The sequence below is a fragment of the Haliotis cracherodii genome, unplaced genomic scaffold (genome assembly GCF_022045235.1).
Source record: "Haliotis cracherodii isolate W230 unplaced genomic scaffold, xgHalCrac1.p SCAF_5, whole genome shotgun sequence".
In the NCBI taxonomy this organism is placed as follows: Eukaryota; Metazoa; Mollusca; class Gastropoda; order Lepetellida; family Haliotidae; genus Haliotis; species Haliotis cracherodii.
The window spans coordinates 34,610,486-34,633,443 of NW_027266308.1; the positions used below are offsets into that span (position 1 = coordinate 34,610,486).

At 38.4% G+C, this 22,958-nt stretch overlaps 1 protein-coding gene across 1 annotated transcript; it reads left to right on the top strand.

Annotated features, from left to right (window-relative positions):
• The first annotated feature begins 589 nt into the window (after nt 1–589).
• Nucleotides 590–10,772, top strand: LOC139443661 (glutamate receptor ionotropic, kainate 3-like). Its single transcript, XM_071224605.1, has 4 exons — nt 590–905; nt 4,015–4,235; nt 4,587–4,852; nt 10,544–10,772. The coding sequence occupies exons 1-4, from the start codon at nt 590–592 to the stop codon at nt 10,770–10,772; spliced, it is 1,032 nt and encodes a 343-aa protein (XP_071080706.1).
• The last annotated feature ends 12,186 nt before the right edge of the window (nt 10,773–22,958 follow it).

Sequence of the window (22,958 nt, forward strand, 5' to 3'; positions counted from 1 at the left end):
ATCACACATTGACGGTTTCGAGATATACATATTTCCCCGCTGAATTGGAAATACAAAACGTCAACGCCAGATAATAACCAGCCTCGATTATCCATTGAAACAGATTCCACAGGGTGTAAAGGTAAAAATAGCGGCGGAAATTATATGAATGGAACACTGATCAGTGATGACACCAAGTGTTCGCGAAAATGGTGAGCACGTCCTGCCCTACCGATAGAACCAGACACTCCAACAGTTTGCGTAAAACATGTGTTGGTTTGATGCCCCACAGGAAATCGCCTACAGTGCGACTGCAGCCTGGTAACAAACAAGAAACAATCAAGTGATGGACCAGAAAATCAAATGACACGATAGCGCTTTTACTGATTCTATTTGAACTGGTAACAATATCTAATCTTTAATTAGGTCTTGTGAGATATTCTGCTGCTTATAAAGTAAAGGAAACGTTTGAGAAATATTTCGATTTCCAACACAATGGGGACAGTTTTAATGTCTCTGGTCAAATATTTCTTTTGTAGCTGACTCAGGATAACTAATAAATGCTACTGAGCTTATGGTGAAACCCGGAAGTCTTTTTTAGGAGGTGGATATGGTTGCAGCTACTTTGACGATTTCCGAAGACAGAGCAGCTGTGGTGGACTTCCTGCTTCCCCCATTTCGCAGCAACTACATTTATGTCATGTACCGAGAACCGGACATCGACCAGTACAGATGGCTGCTGCTGTTAAAACCTTTCAAACAAATGGTGTTCCTGGTGTTCGGGGTATGCGTGGCATGTATTCTCATAATTTATGGAACTACAGAATCACATCCGAGACCAGGAACGCCTGGAGATATTGAACACAGGAAAACAGAAGTCCTGTCGAACATGGCATGGTTTATTCTTGGATCAATGCTAAAACAAGGTATTGTCCTCATACTGTATATTATTATTTGTATATTATTGTTATTGTTTGGGATTCAATGGAAGTGTAACTTTCGTAAGCGTTGCACATACAGTGAATCCACATTAACTTGATTTCATGTCGCTCTATGTTTCGTTACATACAACGTTGGCAGAATCATGTTTTGCTCTGTGGTCATGGCACCTTGCTCGTCTCGAACTACAGACAGCTTTCTTCTTTTCAATGATCCCAAGATCTGCAGTTTACACGTTTCACTGTACCAATTCTCGCTTTGAAACTTTATATTTACAACCCCAAGTGTTTATTGACGCATTGTTATCAACCTGATGCATAATATCCCGTAAGCCTGACATCGGTGTATTGCTGTGTCACCTGTTATTTTGTCCTCTTGTTACGAGAAAATTGTGAAAGAGAGGCCGATCATCTCACATAACCTCCCGTGTGCTGAAAGTTAGTAGGGAATATTACACTGAAAATATGGACTAAAATTTACACAGAGCATGTTGAACATAAAAGCTACAAAAATATTTTCATATTCATAAGGAATCCCTGCCAAAAGACCCGTGAAAATTCCGGGGTAGAATAGGTCTTCAGCAACCCATGCTTGCCGTAAAAGGTGATTTGCTTGTCGTAAAAGGCGACTAACGGGATCGGGTGGTCAGGCTCGCTGACTTGGTTGATGTATGTCATCGATCCCAATTGTGTGGGTCGATGCTCATGATATTAATCACTGGATTGTCTGGTCCAGACTCGATTATTTACAGACCGCCTTCATATAGCTGGAATATTGCTGAGAGCGGCGTTAAACAACAAACCAACCTACCAACGTCCTCTACCATAAACCTTCTTGAAAGCTTTATCGAGTCCTTGAATGTTATAACCTTGATCAAACAACTTCTGAGCAAGAGTCACATGACGCTCTTTGAAATCTTCGTAGACATAACATGCTCGATGGTACCTCAAAAGATGTGAAATGTAGACACCAAAGACTGGAGCTACATGAATATTACTTGGCGAAAAGGGAAAGCTGACCTTTGGAAAGTTGAAGTCATCCCTCTTGTCAGACAGTCTTGTGGAGAGCATGTTATCACTTTGAATGTTTATGCATCGATCTAAATATGAAACAGAGGAGGCGTTCGTTAATTTCTAGTGGGATCTTGAATGTAACCTTGATCAAACAACTTCTGAGCAAAAGTCGTATGGTGCTCTTTGAAATCATCGGAGAAACAACATGCCCGACTGTACCTCAAAAGTTGTGAAATGACATCAAAGACTAGAGCTGCAATATAAAGACAAAGCTGACTATTGGAAAGTTGAAGTCACCACTCTTGGCATACAGTCTAAGGAGAGCGTTTTGTCACTTTGAATCCTTATGCATAGATCAAAATATGAAACAGAGGAAGTGGTCTCATTGGTATCCTATATTTCTAGTTCAGGTGGGTAAATCAGTAGAAGGGAAATTGATGGTGATTTAACGATATCAGAACATAGATATACTTGAAGCTAAAGTTACACTTCTTTGCCATATTAGCCTTTTTGGACTTTGCTAATCGAAGCAAAAATTTCGATTTATATTCATAAAGGAACAGATCAGCAAATAGGGGAGCACAATTAGTGCCCATTTGGATGCCTACTTCTTGCCTAAAAATTACATAAATATCAATGTGGAAGTCTAGCATTTCACATACAGTTTACTCAGTAAACTTCAGATGGTATTTGTTTTAACTTTAGATACATTGCACTGAACCTCTGAAGATAGATATGTAACTGTATCTGTAGTCACAACGTGTTGTAACCAAAGACTTATGGATCAAGGTATGAAGTTTGTCATGTGTAATCAAATGTTTAGACAGACCTGAACACGTCAAGCAAATCCTTTGAGGTTTTGAAAATCCACATGGTATTAATTCAACTTGTCTCAAATACTGTGAATATAAAGAAAACCCTCCTTGTAATAAGGATTGTGGTTAGTCTTTGAGACATGGGTTTGGTGGTACAATTGCTGGACCGAGCAATGTCGCTTTCTTTGAACGGATTTTTTATGGATATTTCGAATCCAGAAGAAAAGAGGAAAGGGCATGTCTTCAGGTTTCGTATCAAAGGCGTCAAAGCTGATTGAAGGGTTTTGAAGTCAACTGCTTACTGCGTCCGAAGCATCTGGTTTTGAGGTGCCAGATTGCTGCTTGTCCCAACAGCCACCCAAGCTTTGAGGTGGGAAGTTTTTAATTAAAATGTCACTTCTCAATATTTAAGTAACCACTGTCGGCAAGTAAATGTTTCGTACAAGGCGAGGCATAGATATTTTTTCAAGTTGAACAAGGGATTGATTACCTTTTTCAGACCCCACCCCCTCCTCGACCTCGAATATCAAATGGTAGTTCCTTAAGGAAATCATTGGCAGATTGCTTGCAGTGTTGTTACGTGACTTTCCAGCAAACGAGATCTGTGTACATTTTAATTTACAAGCCAAGCGTGTGGAAGCTAGTTCCCCTTTCAACTAATTCAGTTTATTCAAGTTCTAATTAATTATCTTCTAAAATAGCATGAGTGTTAACTTGAATATATAAATACAGTACTTAATATTTCACTAGCCAGTATCGGTAAACATTAGCATGATGAAATGTTACCAACGTGATGTATTCCTCAATTGCTGGAGGATGAAGATGTTTACTGTGAGAAAACAAACCCACAGTTGAACGTATCTCATTTGTTTCTGTTTTCTCCTTTTGAAATAAAACATGAAACAGTTTCATTATATAATCATTGAAACCACGTACCTTTAAGCACTTATGGGTAGTATTTGATTGTGACTGTATTAATTGTTTTTACCATTTCACCGGATTTTTCTGAGGCATGTGAACGGAACAAGGATGTCGTCTACTCAGTGAAAGAATATGTTTTTACAATGACACAACTTTGTTTCATCCCTTAGGCATGTCAGAAACCCAGGCTGATCTTTGCTTTGACACCACCACAGTCTGCCTGTCACAGACGCAGACGTATATGGCATGGATTTCCTCCAAATTTAGCTGACATGCCGTGAAGTAAATGAAATACCCTTTGTTCCGGATCTGTATACCTAGATTGATACTTTGCTGATTGATTACAGGTGGTGCCCACAAATTCACCGGTGTATCTGGTCGGGTTCTAACATTTTTCTGGTGGATCTTTCTCGTTGTCATCACGTCTGTCTACACTGCAGAACTTGTCGCCTTCCTGTCTGTGAAGAAGTCCGAACCTCCACCATTTACCAACCTCCAAGAACTCTCTGAAAGACTTGATTATTCTATAGGTTTACCGATCGAGGGTTTCGTTCGAACATATTTCAAGGTACACACGTCAGGTCTATATTTATTGTTGCCTCTCTGAAACAGTTCAGTATGTTAGTGGCAATATCATAGGAGCCTGTCAGTAATCGTATGACCTTGACAAAAATTGGTCGATTACATAAAAAGGTCCTGCTGCTCACTTCAATATCTCAAATAAGTCGAAAATAATTATTTTCAGTAGTGACAAATGATAATAAACAATAATCGACTGAAGGAATTGGATGAGGCAAGTGCAGAAACTATGTACGTGACACGCACATACTGTAACCCCCGATTTAGGTCTGTCCTTGATTTTCATATAAATTTCCTTTTCGTTATAAAAGTGTTAGAAATATTGAATGTTTTTGTTCAGAATTCCAAGAGGGATGACATAAAAAAGATATGGAAAAGAGTCAAACAACAAACTGTGACCGATCCTCGAGTTTTCTCGACTGACTATAACTACCATGTCAATAAAGTGAAGAAAGAAAAGTATGCCGCCATTGCATCCACGTTCATCGGGGATGCCTACATGGCTGAAAATTGCAAACTCACTTACCTCAGGGACTTGATTCTGTTCGAACAGATGGCTTTTGGAGTCCCTAAATCCTCACCCTTGAAGTCGGAGTTGGAACGTGTGTATGTGATTTGATATACTCTCTTATTACTGAAATATGGCACATTCGTATTTTCTTACATGCAGAGATCTCAGGCATCCGTAAACAAATCAGTCATTGAGGTATTCAATTATCAAGGTTCTGACCCGTGTTTGGGAACCTGATTATACCTTAACAAGAAGTAGAGAAACGATAAAAATAATTTGGTGCTGTGTTTACAATAAAGATTACAATATATGTAATGTACAAGAACATGTGGAATAAGGATTCCATTTCCATTGTAATAATACTATAAGCATGGTAAGAAGGAAAGGTAGTTGTAGCTACAGGTAGAGCTAAGCACATTTTCTGGTCTAAAGAGGGTATTACATCTCGACACGTTCATTATGACCTGTGGCTGAAGTTGTAAGTTAAACCAATATAAATGTGCGTGGATTGTTATGTCAGAAGTAAGACGTGCTCTTCACTAAATGTAGATAGACACACACAAGATAAAGGATAATAAAAATTACCCGAAACCAACTATAATGAAACATGACATAATTGTATTTGGTGCATAATAATAGTAGCTGTGGGCTAATAACGATATTGATATTCTTCTAATTATCAATTGTATGACATTGGTCAGGATGTTAGATTTGATTTCTAACTTCATCAATGCTTTATCATCGTGTCTATGAAAAAAAATGCATTAAGTATCTGAGTAACAATTTCAATATGATCGAACATTAGATATACAGATTAACTATCTGTGTCGTTATCGTTCACTATACTGCCTGTATACTTTCAATATATTTGTTTTGATATATAGTGTATTCTAAAACTATGTATATTGGGATATTGATAGTGGTCTCTGTAGTCGTTTTCTCCCTCTGCCTGACATGATCTTTGAACTATGAAATGGTTGTTTAGGAAACTCGCCAACATGCGAATCTGGTTCCCATGAAACTGTACCATGCTCTTTCCTGATCGCATGGTACATTCTTGTACCATTTACCCATTTGATAAAGAGAAAAGGTCTTCAGCAACCCATGCTTGCCGTAAGAGGCGACTATGTGTGTTGTAAGAGGCGGCTAACGGGATCGGGTGGTCAGACTTGGTTGATGCATGTCATCGTATCCCAGTTGCGTAGTTCGTTTCTCGTGATGTCACGACGTTAAAAACAAAAACAAAGAAGCAAGCTAACAAACTTCAGAATAGTCATATGATTGAAATTGATTGTTTTCACCTGACCATTAGTGTCCTTGTTTTGTTTGGATCATTGGCTAGTTTCTTGATTTTTCAGATTGTTGTTTTGTTTGTCTTTTTGTGGTTGGGATCTGTGTCGTTCGTTTTGTGCGTGGTCTTGGTAGGGATGTTCTAGCTGTGTTGATCTGTCTCTTGAATCATTATACAGGATCAACCTTTTGCCATGCTTCTTATTGGTTTGTTTGCTTGTTTGACAGCACCGGGGTGTCTATGTACAACTGACTCTAAATCCAACTATATATAGGAAGGTACTATGTACTTGGGATGTAGTATTTGAAATCAGCCAGGTTGCTTCTTTTTATTCTTCAGCCAAAATTGATCTGGAACTTTCATTCTAGGTTCTTTGGCCCATCTCATAGGAATGCTTTTTTCTCTCCTGGCCGTTTCTGGTGTTTTTAGATGCAATTTTGAGTACCGACTTCACATGTTCAAGATGTACATCTCATCTGCATTCTGGACATTCTCTTTGTGCGTTGTCATGAAGGTCCGGCGCTGATGTATCAATTTAAGAAGCAGATGCTACCATCTCTGGCTTGTCTTCATTATAAAACATGGCATTCTGAATTGTAGGGGAAGAGAGATCAGTCTGGTCTGCTAGTTTCTCATGAGTATTGGTAAGTATTCTTGAGGACATACAACTGATGTATCATCGTGCTCAGTTTTGAAAGCTGGTCAGTATTTTGATATTCATGTGAGAGATATGTTGTTTATTTTACCAATGTAAATCCCGAAGATGCTTGCTAAACTCGGAATTCTTTTCAATTTCATTGAAAGATCTACCGCCATAGAAAATCAGGGGAAGTCGGGTAGCCTAGTTGTTGAAGCTTTCTCCCGTCACGCCGAAGACCCGGGTTCGATTCATGACATGGGTACAATGTATGAAGCCAATTTATGGTGTCCCCCGCTGCGATATTCCTGGAATATCGCTAAAAGCTGCGTAAAACCATACTCACTCACTCACTCACTCAGGAAATCACATGTCTAGTTCCTTTTTCATTAAGCTGTACTAAGATAGAGCCTACACTGGTCCCGCTTGCATCTGTGGTTAACGTGAAGGATTTTGTTACATCTGCATGTTGACATTTTTCCTTCAATTTGAACTTTGCTTCTTTCCTTAGAAACTGATTAAGAAGTGCAACATTTTGAGAACCCTTGAACAACTCTCCTATAATCGTTGCCTAGTCCAATGAATTGTCGAACCTTTTGTTGATTCCTATGAGCTGACATGCTTCTTACTACCTCAATTTTGGTTTTGTCTTCCTCAATGCCATCCTCAATGAAGATATGACCCAGTTAAGTGACCTTCGTTTCACCAAACTAGCATTTACATGGTTTTAATGTGAGATCTGCCTGTAGGAGCCTCTTGAAAACCTCTTTGGGGTGCTGTAGATGTTCTTCAAAGTTCCTGGAATAGGTAATTATGTCAACAACATTTACCAGCACATACTTCTAATTCATCTCACGGAGGACATCTTTCATCAACATCTGGAAGAAGATGAGTGCATTGGTCGACCCTAAAGACATCCGCTCCCATTGGTAATAGAGGCTGACTTGTTTTTTGTGTCTGGGTCATTTGTCAAAATCTACTGGCACAGTCCAAAACTGATAATATTTGCACTTGAGTGTCTACCACATCATCAAAATGAGGCAGAGGGAAAAATTCAGTTTGAGTACTGCTGTTCAATGAACAGTGACACTCACCCGATTTAATTTTGACCATGACGACATGGCTTCTCCAATCTGAGCGACTTGATTCAATGGTTCCTGCGTCAAGTCCTGTACCTGTCTGGAAATTTGTGACTTTCTGGATTCTATCTATAATACGGGAGTCGTATTGGTCGAGCAATACCCGTTTCTATCTTTTGGTGATATAAGTTGGTTTTGCCCAGTTCATGCAAGTCTTCAGCAAAGACTTCCCCATTGTCTTAAAAAAGCGTTCATTTGGTTCAATTGTAGAGGCAAGATATCAGAAATGTAAAGATCAAAGTCAGTTTTACCTTGGTTGCTGTTGTTACTGGAGATAGACATAATGTCCATTGAATCATCTTCCTCATGGAAGTTTGAATGGGACTGACATCTACTTCACTAACTGTTGCACGAACTGCACAAGCTGATCAGTTGATGGTGCTGTTAGTTGGCTTTAATAAAAGTGTTCAATCTATGTTCCGAGAAATTAAAACTGGAATATCCATTTGTGCTCTGGGTGGTACGGTTTTGCCATGACACTCTGTGTAATTAACTGAGCTTTTTGTTGTATGTGTACAAAGTTGGAATATCCAAGATAGCCCTATTTAATAATTTGACACCTACCAGGTCATACTTGCTTATTAATATTTTTGATTATTGAAAAGAAGGTTAAGTGGTTATTTTATAATGAGAGACATATTTATATTAATAACAATATTTCCTCCACAGACATGCATTGAATCTAGGAGAGAACTTATCTTATCTTGCATATTATAAGTTGTCATTTCTTGAAAATTCAATTTTCAAAAATCAAATTCAACTCCGCTATCAACTCAAGATGTCGTAAAGAGAGGGTCACCCTTAAGATCAGTTACATTTATAGGGGTGGGGTGGAGGGTGCTATCGCTAACGCTTCAAGTAAATGTGTCCGTATTATTCCTTAACTGCAGCATATTTACTGAAAGGCTGTTAATTAAAAGGGAAAGTTTGTTTTATCAATCATGAACTATGTCAGTCTTTTTAATCATCCAGATATTTTGTTTCATGTTTAAAGGCAACGTGCAGTATCAGGAACCGTGAAAATCACTTCTTTTGAGGCGCTACTTAAACTACTTGGTTCCGAATGAATCGATTTATAACACTATTATTATCGTTTATTCAGCCTTCCCCCGCAAAATGTGTATGATTATGTACAGAATGGAAACAGCTAATGTTTAGGCGTCTTAAATTTGGTTGCTGACAAAACAAGAACATGGCGGGTTTTAAACATTGCTTTTAGGATTCTGGCACGCCTGAGAGACCCAACCCTACAGAGTGAATGTGAGACGCACAAAGAGGTGCCTTCAAAAATATATATTTCTGCGATATGCTATTTCAAAACGTCAACGTCTCAGCCACATTGATATTCGTATTTATGAAATTTAAAAAAGAATGATGAGAAAAAAACCCCAGCATTAGAGAACACAATAACGATGTAGGTTTCAGTAGACTTGAGGAAAAACTTCACACCGTGTCCCCTATAAATATAAAGTATCTATCTCATCATTTTTTAATATTTCTCTCCCGGGGAATCCGGGTTAGAATGAATTCCTAGCAACCCAAGTATGGGTCGGTGCTCACAATACGAATCACTCTATTGTGTGATCCAGACTCGATTATGTACAGGCCGCCGTCATATAGCGGGAATATTACTCAGCACAGGGCTAAACAGCAAACAAACACATTTAATATTTCTAGAAAGGAAAGTTGGCTGTTATTAAGTGTATATGTTCTCAGTGCGTTACACGTGGATAGACATATAGAAGAAACATATTATGATCAGGGGTTCTTTCTATCCTTTCTGCATGTTTGAAGCATATTGATCAAATTCTCGATCAAGTCCTGACACATGTGTTCAAGGACTCATGTTATATATCTTGTGCCACTGAGCATATACACCATGCACCATGAAGAGGCAGCATATAAGCACAAACAATGGAGAACAGCCCAGACATTTGGCTCAAAGGCATGGTCGGAAATATTACTTTAACATTGTAATTAGCTTTATCACTGAACATTGATCAAAGTATGCATTCAGTAAACAAATATATGGGAGAGAGAATGCATTTCCTTGACTGAGCACATGCTGCGCTTGCTTTCTAATCTAATTCATTGGAATTCAATGCAGTCGCTAGGCCAGTCAGCAAACTAGGACTTGCAGATAGATTTTGTTAAGCCTTGTAATCTAACTCTCTCTTGTTCTTGCAAGACAAGAAATAATGTATGAAAATAAGCCGTATGAGATCGCATTGTGAAAAAAAGTATGTCATGTCAATGGTATTGGCATTCGTGTGATATATACAATATTTATGTTTATTGCACAATATAGAAGATGCATGAAAACGACGACCATATTTACATACCTCTGTAATATGTGTTCACAGTGACTTTAACGTTCTTTTCTATAAATCCCGCGTCACAATGTGGACATTCGGCTGCCACATTATGTCTATAGTGTTGGCATGTGGACCTCGGATCACACGTTCATTTCCTAGCATTAATAAATTTGGGACTGTTTGGTTTTGACATGCCTATATAATAATAGCCTTTGTTTAAAAATACATGGAACAATACGTTCAGATTAAAAATAACAAAGTAGCCAACGAGTGATAAAGTTGTTAATGAAATCTCGTGTTCATGCTGGGATATCACTGACTTGGTGTTAAACGATATTCACTCCTTCAACGTTTGAGCCTTGTGATAATTGGTTAATTGCATTGCAAGTTGTTTTTTTCACCAGGATGCACATGATGGTGGATACTGGGTGGATAGAAAAATATATGCGTGACATTGGCCTTTCGCCTGACAAACGTCGATGTATTTCTGAGAAGCTTGTAACGCCAGTGAAACTTGACGAAATCGGCGGAGGTGTAGCAGCAGTGGCAGCAGGTATGGGACTGGCACTTGCAATCCTGGCTGTAGAATGCCTCTATCATTACATCAGGTCACGGTATGGAACTGAAACCTAGGTCTCATCCTGAATCTTATTATGTTCTTCTTAGTATTTGTATTTATGTGAATGAACTGATGTACACCTCACTCACTCACTCACCTTTGCTTTTCTGTGTGTCACTGAATCCTTTAAGCTTTTTGCTTAGCGAAGAGGAAGGTTATCATCCTTGACCTCCTCGGGAAACACATCCCCAACACTCCGGACTGACCTCCTTTACATGGATGACCAATGGAGGATCAACACTGAGAGACACATTCTAATCGACATGTCTTTGGACTCGACAAATGCAACATTCTTCATCTGAAACGTGTCAAGGTGGAAGAGGGAGGATCAGTCAATTTACTTGGGGAAGGACTTACTGACCACCTCGTGGGGCCTATACGTACTTAGGGATGCAGGTTAGGGACAAACTCCAGAATGCCCACGTCAAGGAAGAACTTCGGGCAGAGTACAATTGTAGACTTAAGAAAATATGGAGTTCAGGGCTGAACGTTCGCAATAAAATCAAAGCCACAAATACTTATGCTGTACTCGTCCTTTCGTATTCTTTTAGTGTTGTTTATTGGACGAAAAAGGAAATTCAGGGTATGGACACGCTTCACACGAAGAATCATGTCAGACAATAGATCCCACCACCCTCGCTCTTCCCTCAATCGCTTATATTTGCCAATTAAAATGGGATGGTGTGGTTTGATTAACACGGAGGCTCTTCATGATAGACACATTTATTTGTCTGATGATCCTCTGGTGAAGCATGTCAAGACTCATGATGAAAACATGGCATACGACAGTTTTCTTAAACAAGCCAAGGATGTGGGACATATTCGCAATGTCAATGTCAATGTTGATTTTGTTGATGGTTCTGTACTGCTGGACGGTACAGAAATGAGTGTCAACCAAGCGAAGTGACATATCAAATCGGCCCAGACTCAGTTATTCAGCAGAAGGCTACCTGAACGACCATATCATCGCGGTGGTGTACCGTGTGTACAACCCTGTATAGTTTTTCGCTTGGACGAAGTCAGCTGGCCTCAAAATTGAAACAGAAGGCTTTCAGTTTGCTGCTTAAGACCAGTCACTTCCCACTCGAAAAGGTCTATGTGTGACTTTGCATCAAAATATAAATACGAAATGTAGAATATGCAATGAATTCAATGAGACTGTCCAGCACATTGTAAGTGGATGCCCAGCTTTGACTCAATCACAGAATCTTAAACGACATGACGGAGTGGCTCGGTCATTTTATTACCGTCTTCGTCATGCTTGTGGCTTTGACACACAGGTCCATCCGTGGTGCGACTCAGAATATATAGAGGGCTCCATGGAAAGTGATAAATTCTTTGGAACAGGCCCGTATACAACCTCAGAACAATTCAGGCCAACAAACCTGATCTGGTCGTTTTTTTTAAATCCAATAAAATAATTCATATTATTGAATTTTCGGTCCCTTTTCATGCTAAAGTGATTGACAAGATTCAGGGAAAACATGGCAAATATACAAACCTCACTTTCGAAATGTCACGCTTGCATCCCCAGTACCAAGTTGTCCGACTCCCCATTGTTGTTCTCGGTGACTTAGGTTTGGTATCTCCCAATCTGTTGACTGACATTCGGAGAGTACCCGGGTTTGCTACCAGGAAAACAGCCCTTCTGACAGTCTGGGTAATGCAGAAGACTGCAGTGTTGGGGAGTCTTCACATTCTCTGAAAAGTTCTCGATGGGTTTGACTAGGCGGCGTTTCGCTGTCTAGGTTGTAGAGGGGCATAATAATTTTTATATTTAAAATGCGCCAAATCCACATCCTAAAGCATACTCAAAGCGCTACATTATTACCCCGGGTAATGAAGCAGTGTGTACTTCCTTGGGCTGCCTTTTAGTGGAGCGGCTTATTGACTAAATTGTGCACTTTGAGTTAAAAACATGACATTTGATACACAGGTTCTTCATCCCAGTACACACACATGGCTTGTCAAATCCAATATGGCCGCCAAGAATGCACCAAATTCGCAATTTTCAGTCAGTCAACATTAAACATTTATTTATTGAAATGACATTGTCACATGTTATCCTGTTCCATCAATGTGATCATATGCCCATACCGACCAAAACTACATTTATGCAAAATCCGCGACAAATTCCCTAAATTACCGTCATTTTCAACATTATATCGTATAGAGTTGGTTGTTTGTTTAACGCCACACTCAGCAGTATTCCAGCTATATGACGGCGGTTTGTAAATAATCTAGTCTGGACCAGACAATCCTGTGATTGATATCATGAGCATCGTTCAACGCAATTAGGATCGATGACATGCATCAACCAAGTCAGCGAGCCGTACCACCCGATCCCGTTAGTCGATTATTTACATATCCTTTATTTACAGACCGCCGCCATATACCTGGAATATTGCTGAGTGCGGGGTTAAACAACAAACCAGCCAACAAACTGTAAATAATCGAGCCTGGATCAGACAATCCAGTGATTGACATTATGCGCATCGATCCACGAATTTAGGGTAAGGTGACATGCATCAACCACTGATCTACCACTGATCTACTGAAGCATACAATATAATGTTATTACAATTCTGAATACATTATACACTTGTTTATACACACACATCCACTGTTTAAGAATAAAGGCTCCCACCATGTACAAATTAATTAATATCACATGTTGTTATGCAATACCTTCCTTTATGTATTCTCTGTATAATATTGAAATGGAATAAAAATCTAGTTTAAAGGTCGGTAAACCAACATGTGATAACATGGTTCTTGGGTAATGTTGGTTGTTGGTTTGTTGTTTAACGCCGCACTCAGCAATATTCCAGCTATATGACGGCGGTCTGTGAATAATCCAGTGATTAATGTCATGAGCATCGATCCACGCAATTGGGATCGATGACATGCATAAACCAGGTCAGCGAGCCTGACCACCCGATCCCGTTAGTCACCTTTTACGGCAAGCATGGGTTGCTGAAGATCTATTCTACCCCGGAATCTGAAAAAAGACAAACATAATGAAAGAAATCGGGAGAACATATGAGATAATCATTAAGTCAAGCACCTTGAACTCCAATTATGTAATGTTTAAATGGAGGTCGATCCCCCTGAAACGTCCGCGACTAGCTGTATAGTACGTTCAAATTGGAAGGTTACATTCCAATTCAGTGACTGACATCATGAGCATCGATCTACGCAGTTGGGATATAGACACACACTATTATTCAGTATAAGGCTCCGCCCAAAATATATACACATCCATGACCATGCATGCGCATTTTATATAATATTTACAATTGTGTGTATCCTTTTTTATTTACATGATATAGGAATAGACTGACATCAATGTTCTTACTCTGCATGATAGAAATAAAATTGTTAATTGTAGAATATAAAATATTTTACAATTAACTTGTTTTGCAATTCATTGTAGGACTGACATACACAGACAATGTCCAATTCGTCTTATACATCAAAATAGCCTTCAAGGTTGCACGACATACAGTATCTTTCATTATAAATTATATTTTCATATCTGCCAGTCTCAACAGCAAGCATCAAAACACTTATGAGGATGCGACGATGCATGCCTAGACTGAAATAGATTATCATGTACTCTTTGCTTAAGAAGCGCAATGAAGACTACTGGGTTTCCTATTTCCTGACTAATCCAGGCACATCTAAATCCAAAATTAAACAGAATATTTCTTATTTCAGCTGCTCGTGTATTACGGCCTACATTATCCAAAGATTTTAACATAACATTGTTTTGGTAGCCTATTGGAATATTCTGCACCAATACTTATTTGCCTTTGTGGTTGATGCATGTCATCGATCCCAATAGCGTGGATCGATGCTCATGATATCAATCACTGCATTGTCTGGTCCAGACTCGATTATTTACAGACCGCCGTCATATAGCTGGAATATTGCTGAGTGCGGCGTTAAACAACAAACCAACAACAACATTACCCAAGAACCATGTTATCACATGTTGGTTTACCGACCTTTAAACTAGATTTACACAATTTAATATGTACAGGTACAATAGTATTTCAATATGTGGTGCCCCATATTTCAGAACCATAACATAGAATAGGTGTTATTTTACAATCAAATATCTTTAATAGATCTGGACAACTAATGTTTGCCAATTTCCTTTGGTATTATTTTCTGAAAATATGTCCTTACTTGCGTGGGATAGAAGAAAGGTCTGAGCTCTGCTCCAGATTAACTCAGGGGTTAATAACAAGTCCCTGCTATTTATATGAAGATACTGTTTTTATTGGTGTTCCATCGTAAAAACATTTTTCCTGGACCTTAAGGGACCACCATTTATAAACACAATAATCTCAATTTTATTCAGATTTACATTCATGCCAGTATGTTTACAAAAACTTTCTGGTACACTTATCTTTCTAAGCAGTTGTGAACAAGTGTCGGAAATTGCCGAGACATCATCAGTAAACACGAGGCAGCACAGATCATTAATAGACGAGGTAACAGTAATACCTTGACCATCCTCTCTTTTCATAAGGGTACATAACTTGTTTATAATTATAATACTTATTTGTGGACTTATACACATCCTTGACGGGTGCCATTATTACTGGTAAAACACTTAGATATACCTTTAGAGGTTCTAACACATGCAGATGAATTATTATACATTGATGTGATTTTCATATCCAAACCTTAATACCAACTTCATACACTGAGTGCAGGAGAACACCATGTCTTAGAGAATCTTGGAAAAATCAATGAAGAAGCAGTAAAATCTGCCTCTTTTCTTACCAATGTATTTTTTAACTATATCTTGTAATGAAAAAAATAGTGGAGTAATGTGTCCTAAAACTAGCATGTTGTTCATTAATAAAAATTGTGATTCTCACACCAATTCTGTAGACGGCTTTTCAAAATAGAAGTTAATACTGGACATGTTGAGTCTATAAGAGAAATACCTCTACAGTTGTTGGGATCATTTTTACAGCCAGATTTGAAGAGAGGACATTTGATACCCTTACCCCAGCAACTGGGGAATCTACCACTATCGCATGCTATGAGAAGCAGACACCTGGGGCGAGTGGAGCTATCCAGAATAGTTTGTGCTATCCAGAATAGTTTGTGCTATCATTAGAGCCCTTTGGTACATGAGATGGCAGCCTTGGTCGTTCTGGATGGGGCAGTTTGTAAAATGATGGTTGTACCTATATACGACCGATCAGAAGGTACTTTATTTGGAAACCAATTCGGAAACATCGGCGTTTTGCCAGCTTCAAACACTATTCTGGATTCCAGAACGGAGACAGGCCTGCTTCAAGACATTCAACAAGGACATCATTCTGAACATTCGGGAGTGCACTAACATTCATTCTATGGCTTGTCCTTTTAGTTGATGTAACTTATTTGACCCATTTATAGACGTTTGTTTGTGGTATATCGTTATGGTAGATATAGGACAGATTATTCATTGATCTTGTATGGTTATTTACTGATATCGCAATTTGGTTCCGAGTTCCTGTGTTCAAATTTGGAAATTTCGCAACAAGCCTAATAAAGGGACAACCTTTTCCTAACATTTTGAAGAAGAAGAGATTACGTTGTTTTAGTTCTTATTATGCATCTTACAGGATGATAATGATGATGCGTCTCTTCACTATTACTACAACAACAACTACTACTACAACTACGACAACAACAACTACTACTACTACTACTACTACTACTACTACTACTACTACTACTGTCCAAAGCACTGAAAGAAGTGCTGATAATGCTTCTTCTGAAAAAGCCATCGCTGGATCGTCAAGCGTTATCGTCTCAAATCTACCCATCCTCACCAAGTTGATCGAGTGGCTACACGTCAAAAGTACATGGATGCCAACAGTCACGGAGATGTCATGAAATCGGCTTACAAGACTGGTCACAGCACGAAAACAGCGTTGCTACGTGTGCAAAATGACCTACTCTATGCTGTTCATTCAAAGGGAGCGGCGATCCTCTTGAATCCATCAGCAGTATTTGACCACTCAACTCTTCTTCTCAAGACGTTGAATCAGAGGTTGGTTTAACTGGTGATGCTCTATCATGGTTCACATCATATCTCGCAGGACTCCGATCAGGTAGGAGCGAACTGAAACTTGGAGTACCACAGGGTCTGTTCTTGGCATGGTACTTTTCAGTATATGCACCTATATACACACAAGTTGGAAGAATTGCAAGTTCTCATGATCTAAGTTTTCATCTGTATGCTAATGACACAGCTCTGTTTAGGATTCAAACCAGTGTCACCATCATCGGTTAGTGAGACATCACAGAGAATAACAGCTTGCATTGTTGACATCAATAGTTGGATGACGACAAACCCTCTCAAATTGAATTATGATGCTGAGTTTTTGTCATCAGTTCAAAACTAATGCAGCCCATGATTCAACTTCCCAATATACGGGTCGGGGACAGTATTGGCCAACCAAGAAGTCCCGCAAGAAATGTATGCGTGATCATCTATTCAACATTCAATTTGAGAAACCATGTAAATAACATCTTCATTAAAGCATACCATCAGATAAGGAATATCAGACAAATCAGTAGATACGTGGACAAAGACTTAATCCATGCATTCATAGTCCTTTTTGTAACCTCAATGCCGGGCGCCAGGGAAACAACAAATACCAACTTTCAACGTACTTTGGTCGAACCATCTACATTCGCTCTCTGGACAGACTCTCTATCCAAAGAACTGTCTCTCATGGTCGGTAACACATTTTTCTTAATTGGCACCGCGAATTACACCAAGAACTAGCTTCATACCCATGTCTGGTATCGATCCCAGAATACTTAAAGGGAGAACGGTTTAACCACTAGGCTACACCTACTTAGAATTGAACGTAGAGGTTAATAATTAAAGGAAAATTATGCCTGTGTAAACCTAACGTTCTCAAGCACCCATGTTGCATGCATCTCCGATTGTGAATTTCGTGTTCGAGTGAACAGTTGACTTTCCTTTGCATGTGTTTGTGACGGGTGCCACGGTGGACATTTCAAATTTGACGTATGTTCCCATGTGTGTTTGTTTTCAGGTAACAACTGACTTGCCCTCGCATGTATTAGTGACCGGCGTCATCGTTTTAGCAGGATACGCTCACCTTTACGCCAACACCTAGTAGCATCTGATAATGATTAATAAACACATGCTCATGACACAGTCGGAATCGTACAATGAACTCTGCAGTTAGAAGATATTTCCAAATGGGTTTAAATCTGGAGGGCCTTTGCGGGACCTGGATGGTGTGATTCGGGGGGGGGGGGGGGGGGGGGGGTTAGTAGCGATAATTATTGACTTCGTCTATGATGAAACCCCAATTCACCTCACCTTTTTGGTACCTTTAGGTCTAAATCAATTTGTCAATAAAAATGTGCACCCGAGTGATAATAGACATGTTCACTGTAGAAACACTACAAACACAATCAGTGCAAACTGATATATGTTTTTTTCCCAATCTATGCCTGTACGTATAACCATTTGTAAACCGACAAACAAACAAAGAAGATGTGCGTAATCAATTCGGCAAACACATGTCACTTTTATCCTTCTTCTAAAAGTATGCATCCACGTGAGCATCAATTGTGGTGTTGACTACTAATTACTGATTCCTTTCCTTATGCATACGAATCAGAATTTGTATTGGTAAAATCAAAACAGACTAAGCGGCCAAGAGGTGTACATAAGCTTCAGGTATATCGATTATCTGATATTGTTTAATAATGGTCAAACTTCTGTGCACTGATTTACTAACCTGAACATAAACTGAAAGGAACATTTCAGAACTTTTGAAATACAATCGAGCATGCTTTTTCCACGAAGATGTAAAACAACGTCATACGACTCTTGACAACAAGTTGTTTCCTCAAGATTACAAACTTCTATGCCCCAGTAAAGCTTTCAAAAGGTATCATGGTAGACACGTGTTCTGTACGTGTGAACAACTGACTTGCCTTTGCATGTGTATGTGACGGATGCAACCGTATACGGTCATATTTTCGCGAACATCAGGTATCGTCACAATTTGATAGTGATTTCTTATGATTATCTAATTGGTTTTGTCTACAATACAACAATTTTACTATTAACGGTAAACAACACTCTCAGTGTCTAGCCGCGGCCGTGTGAATTGTCCCCCAAATCCCCAGATGCCAATTAACATCAGCGACCAAAAAAACTGAGCTACGGACCGAGGGGACAATGGATGACCTCGTTGACACCATAGGGGAATCGCCTTGAATCCTGGCATTTGACTGGATGATAATTATCATAACCTTTCACCTTGCAAATTCGTCTGCCAGTGTAAATGTGTATGTGCAATTATGTAGTGTAGTATACAGTACATACGCGTAGGTACTGTTCTTGGAACAATGAAGTTCATTCCATGTACTCAAAACAACGACCCTCACTTTTCAGGGAAATTGCATATAATACACCAATTACCACTCTTCTCGTCATCCACATCTCATAGTATAACTCTACATCTGTGTATCCGTCGTCATTCACTTAATGCCCAGTTAATAACGTTATAACAGGTACAATTCGTGGTAGAACCACTGAGATTATCTGACAAAGACTATACTAAATAATTCAATAACGTTCACCCATGCCTCTGAGGGTGTCAAGGATATATAGCATTCAGTAGTTCGCATTTGGCATTTGTCGTGTCTGGGGTAATTATTTAATCGAAGGATGGGTTAAAAATCCAGGACTGACCTGAACGCATTACATGTTATGTAATATGCACGTGGGAGTTGCAGCAAACACTTTGTTCAAAGGGTTAACCGATAATACGTTGATTGATTGTTTATATTGTTATCTAACTCAATGGACTTTTTAAAAGAATCATGAACATCGTTGTCACGTGTGCTATCTCAGCTGACCGATGATACTTGACACCTATATAAAACATATGAAACAAACTTATGTGATCAGTTGAAAGACGAACACGCGTTTTATTGTCTCGACACGTATTTATTGTAAAATATTAGATTGTGACATCGTAAAGTTTCATTGTTAAGCCTCAGATGTCTGGGATGTTGTACCTTTCACTGGATGTTGACGGATACATTCCACGAACAAGGTAACTGGCAACTGAAATGACGTCATGATAGAATAACGTTTTTACGCGCAACTATCTTATAATTTAGAAATAAACGACGGTAAAATAAAGCTGGTCCCAACATGACAACGGTCAATGAACCGTCAAATATCATATCAAGAGGCAATTATTTTACAAGTACAAATGCAGAAGGAGTGGCACTAGTAATTATATTACATTAAGCTTCAATTAGGCTGGCAACAGTATTTGCTATGAATGTAATGGATGTTTAATCACAAATTGACCGCTATCCAGAATAAACAGAAAAACCTTTTTTTATGTCTACCATTAGTATTCTGGCTTTTTAATTGGCATCAGTAACATAAACGACGATGTGTTTATAAAACGCACTATTCCTCCTAATGATATTCAACTAAAACTTAAGAAACATGTCAAGTTGAAAGGGGCGAAATGTAAGCAGCAAAACCTATATTTCCATAATCAAAATACATCTCCACAGTATTTATCATTAATACATATCAGCATCATGCCAGTGTTATGGTAACGAACGTGCAACTAAATAATCGCCACATTTGGTAACGCAGTAGGATGGATATCTTGTTTTGGCATCGTCAACAGTAACGATAGTCAAGTGCGGATAAACATTTCTATCTATGTATTACACACAGACGTTTTGAGATCATGGATTACTGAATATTTAGAAAATAACTAAATTCAGACCGAAACGTCGCTCTTAATTGCAATAAAGAAGTTGTTTATCCTTCAATTTTTATCCTTACTTAGTACAACTTCTAAATGCCAAAATAATCAAAGAAGTTATTTAACGTCACATCGGCATTTGAGGTATATCATGACGAGCGAAAGCACAACATTCAAAATAAATATATACTCACCGCCAAAGGAAACGCGAATACCATACATGATTGTTAATATATGAAGACTTCTCATATTCAAGAGGTATTAAATTGGTTCGATGCACAATCTTCTTAACGTACATACTTCTCGATATGTTTCTATGGTTCGTTTCTTTTGGTGGTGAGTATAATTAGACTCTATAGAAAACCTGTCGAAAAAGGACAGTAAAATAACTAGAATATCACAGATTTGTCTTAAAGCTGGCCTGTAACCATAAAGGATATCACTATACAGAACAATACATGGCCCCCAGCAGGGTTTACACCATCCATTCAGTACCCTGCGATTGAACGAAATGTTGGCAATAATTAAAATAACAAATATTCGACGTTTAAAGGAGTAGTAAATATAAATATTCTTTGAATGCCATGAACTTCACAAAAACATTATACAATTCTATTTCTTTAAAAAAAAAAATGAGAACTTACATATTAAAAAATCCTTTATGGATGAAACCTTGAAATAGTTATCCCATGTCATGAAGAAATCAACACAGTCAAGCAGAACATCTCAAGGGATACAGAATAGAGGATCCTCATCTTTCAGTAAATATTCTTGAGCATAGCATAAATGACCTCTCCAAGTCTGGACTGACAACTCAAGTAGGTGTAACCAATATTTTGTTTAATCTCATGTAATATGTTTATACCTACTTGGGTGGTCATTTTTGTGTGCAGTAGATCTCGGATATAGGTTCTAATGACGGACTTGTCATCCCTGTATGGGATAAGATTTGTTGAGGGCTGCTTTTCCTGCATCATTAGCCATTGTGTTACCAACTATTCCAACATGGCAGGGTAACTAAAATAAGAAGATGTCGTACAGGCCAGTAGCAAGATTATATTATTCAAGAATTTTGTGGATGTTTGCAAGACTGATGTTTAATTGCGTGAAGACAGGAAACAGCGTCTGAAAATATAATAAATTGTTTATGTTTTAATTGTTTATTTATATATTCTAGTTCTGTTAATACTATCTATGACTCTTAAAAATGGAACAGTTCTCTGGTAATCTTGATGATATACGAGAGTCCTGGATCCAAACATACTTGCAGTTGCCTTTCAATAGTACTTTTAGTATTACCAAGAAACATCAAGATCATCCACAAAAATTATCAATCAATTCAATCATTTAAAACCTTTGACAAACTGTTGATACTAAACAATGTGACAGACAAGCTACTGCCTTGTGGTACACCCTGATCCTAATAGTAAGATTCAAACAGGGTTGAACCCATACGAACTTGACATTTTCTATCTTTTAAAAAATGACATATACATTAGGGCAAACGACCCCTAAACCTAAAAATGAAATGCCGTACTGTTGTATCATATGCCTTTTCGAGATTGAAAATCATGGATTTTTAAATAAAAGATTCTAAACATACTACATGATCGATGGTTACCGGGAAGTTCAAATATTGTCAAAGTGATTTAACAGTCTTTCTAATCGTGATTCAGGTAAATGTTTAAGGAGCTGATAATGCATATTAACGGGATTGGGGCAGTATCATGAGCTTGCCCAAGTGCAGTATGTAGCCCATGAATGAAGTTCTCACCATTATCAGGATTAAGATTACTTTTCTTTTTTTGTTGCTGTTCCTTATATTTTGGTACACAGTTGGTTGACGAGAAATGTGTAGCTTCTGTTTCACCTAATTTATAAGCAAGGTCAGATTTATCTGTCAGAAGAGTGTCACTGTCCTTAAGATGATGAACACTGGATTAGGACCCCTTTCCTTTAATTTTCTGCACCAAAGTTAAAACCTTAGAAATAGGAGATCGTTAATCAGTTTTATAAACATAGGTTTACCATGACATTCGTTCATTTTGCCTAAATGTGCGACGAGCCTTGGCATTAGACATTTTAAATTGATTTCAAATATTTTTCTGCCTTCTTTCAAGTCTTTCTAGCTTGTTTGCAGTCAATGTTAAACCTTGGTTTACGAATACGTGGAACCATAGAGGACTTTGGAATACATTCATCAGCAATTATATGTAATTCGTCAGACAAAAACCTGAAAAGGAGATCAGTAACATTAAGACATAATTCAGGTATCAGTAAGACCTTGATGATGGTGGGGTATGAGTTGGACTTACGGTTGAAAGAATTGTGGGAAAATGCTCACTTCCACAAAGGGCAATGTGTACAGACCATTCGATTCATTGATCAGATAAA

Excerpts from the sequence above, each read along its gene's own strand:
- LOC139443661 (XM_071224605.1), top strand. The coding sequence starts at position 590 with ATGGTTGCAGCTACTTTGACGATTTCCGAAGACAGAGCAGCTGTGGTG. Across the intron at positions 906-4,014 it reads TGGATCAATGCTAAAACAAG|GTGGTGCCCACAAATTCACC; the intron begins GTATTGTCCTCA and ends GATTGATTACAG. Across the intron at positions 4,236-4,586 it reads TCGTTCGAACATATTTCAAG|AATTCCAAGAGGGATGACAT; the intron begins GTACACACGTCA and ends GTTTTTGTTCAG.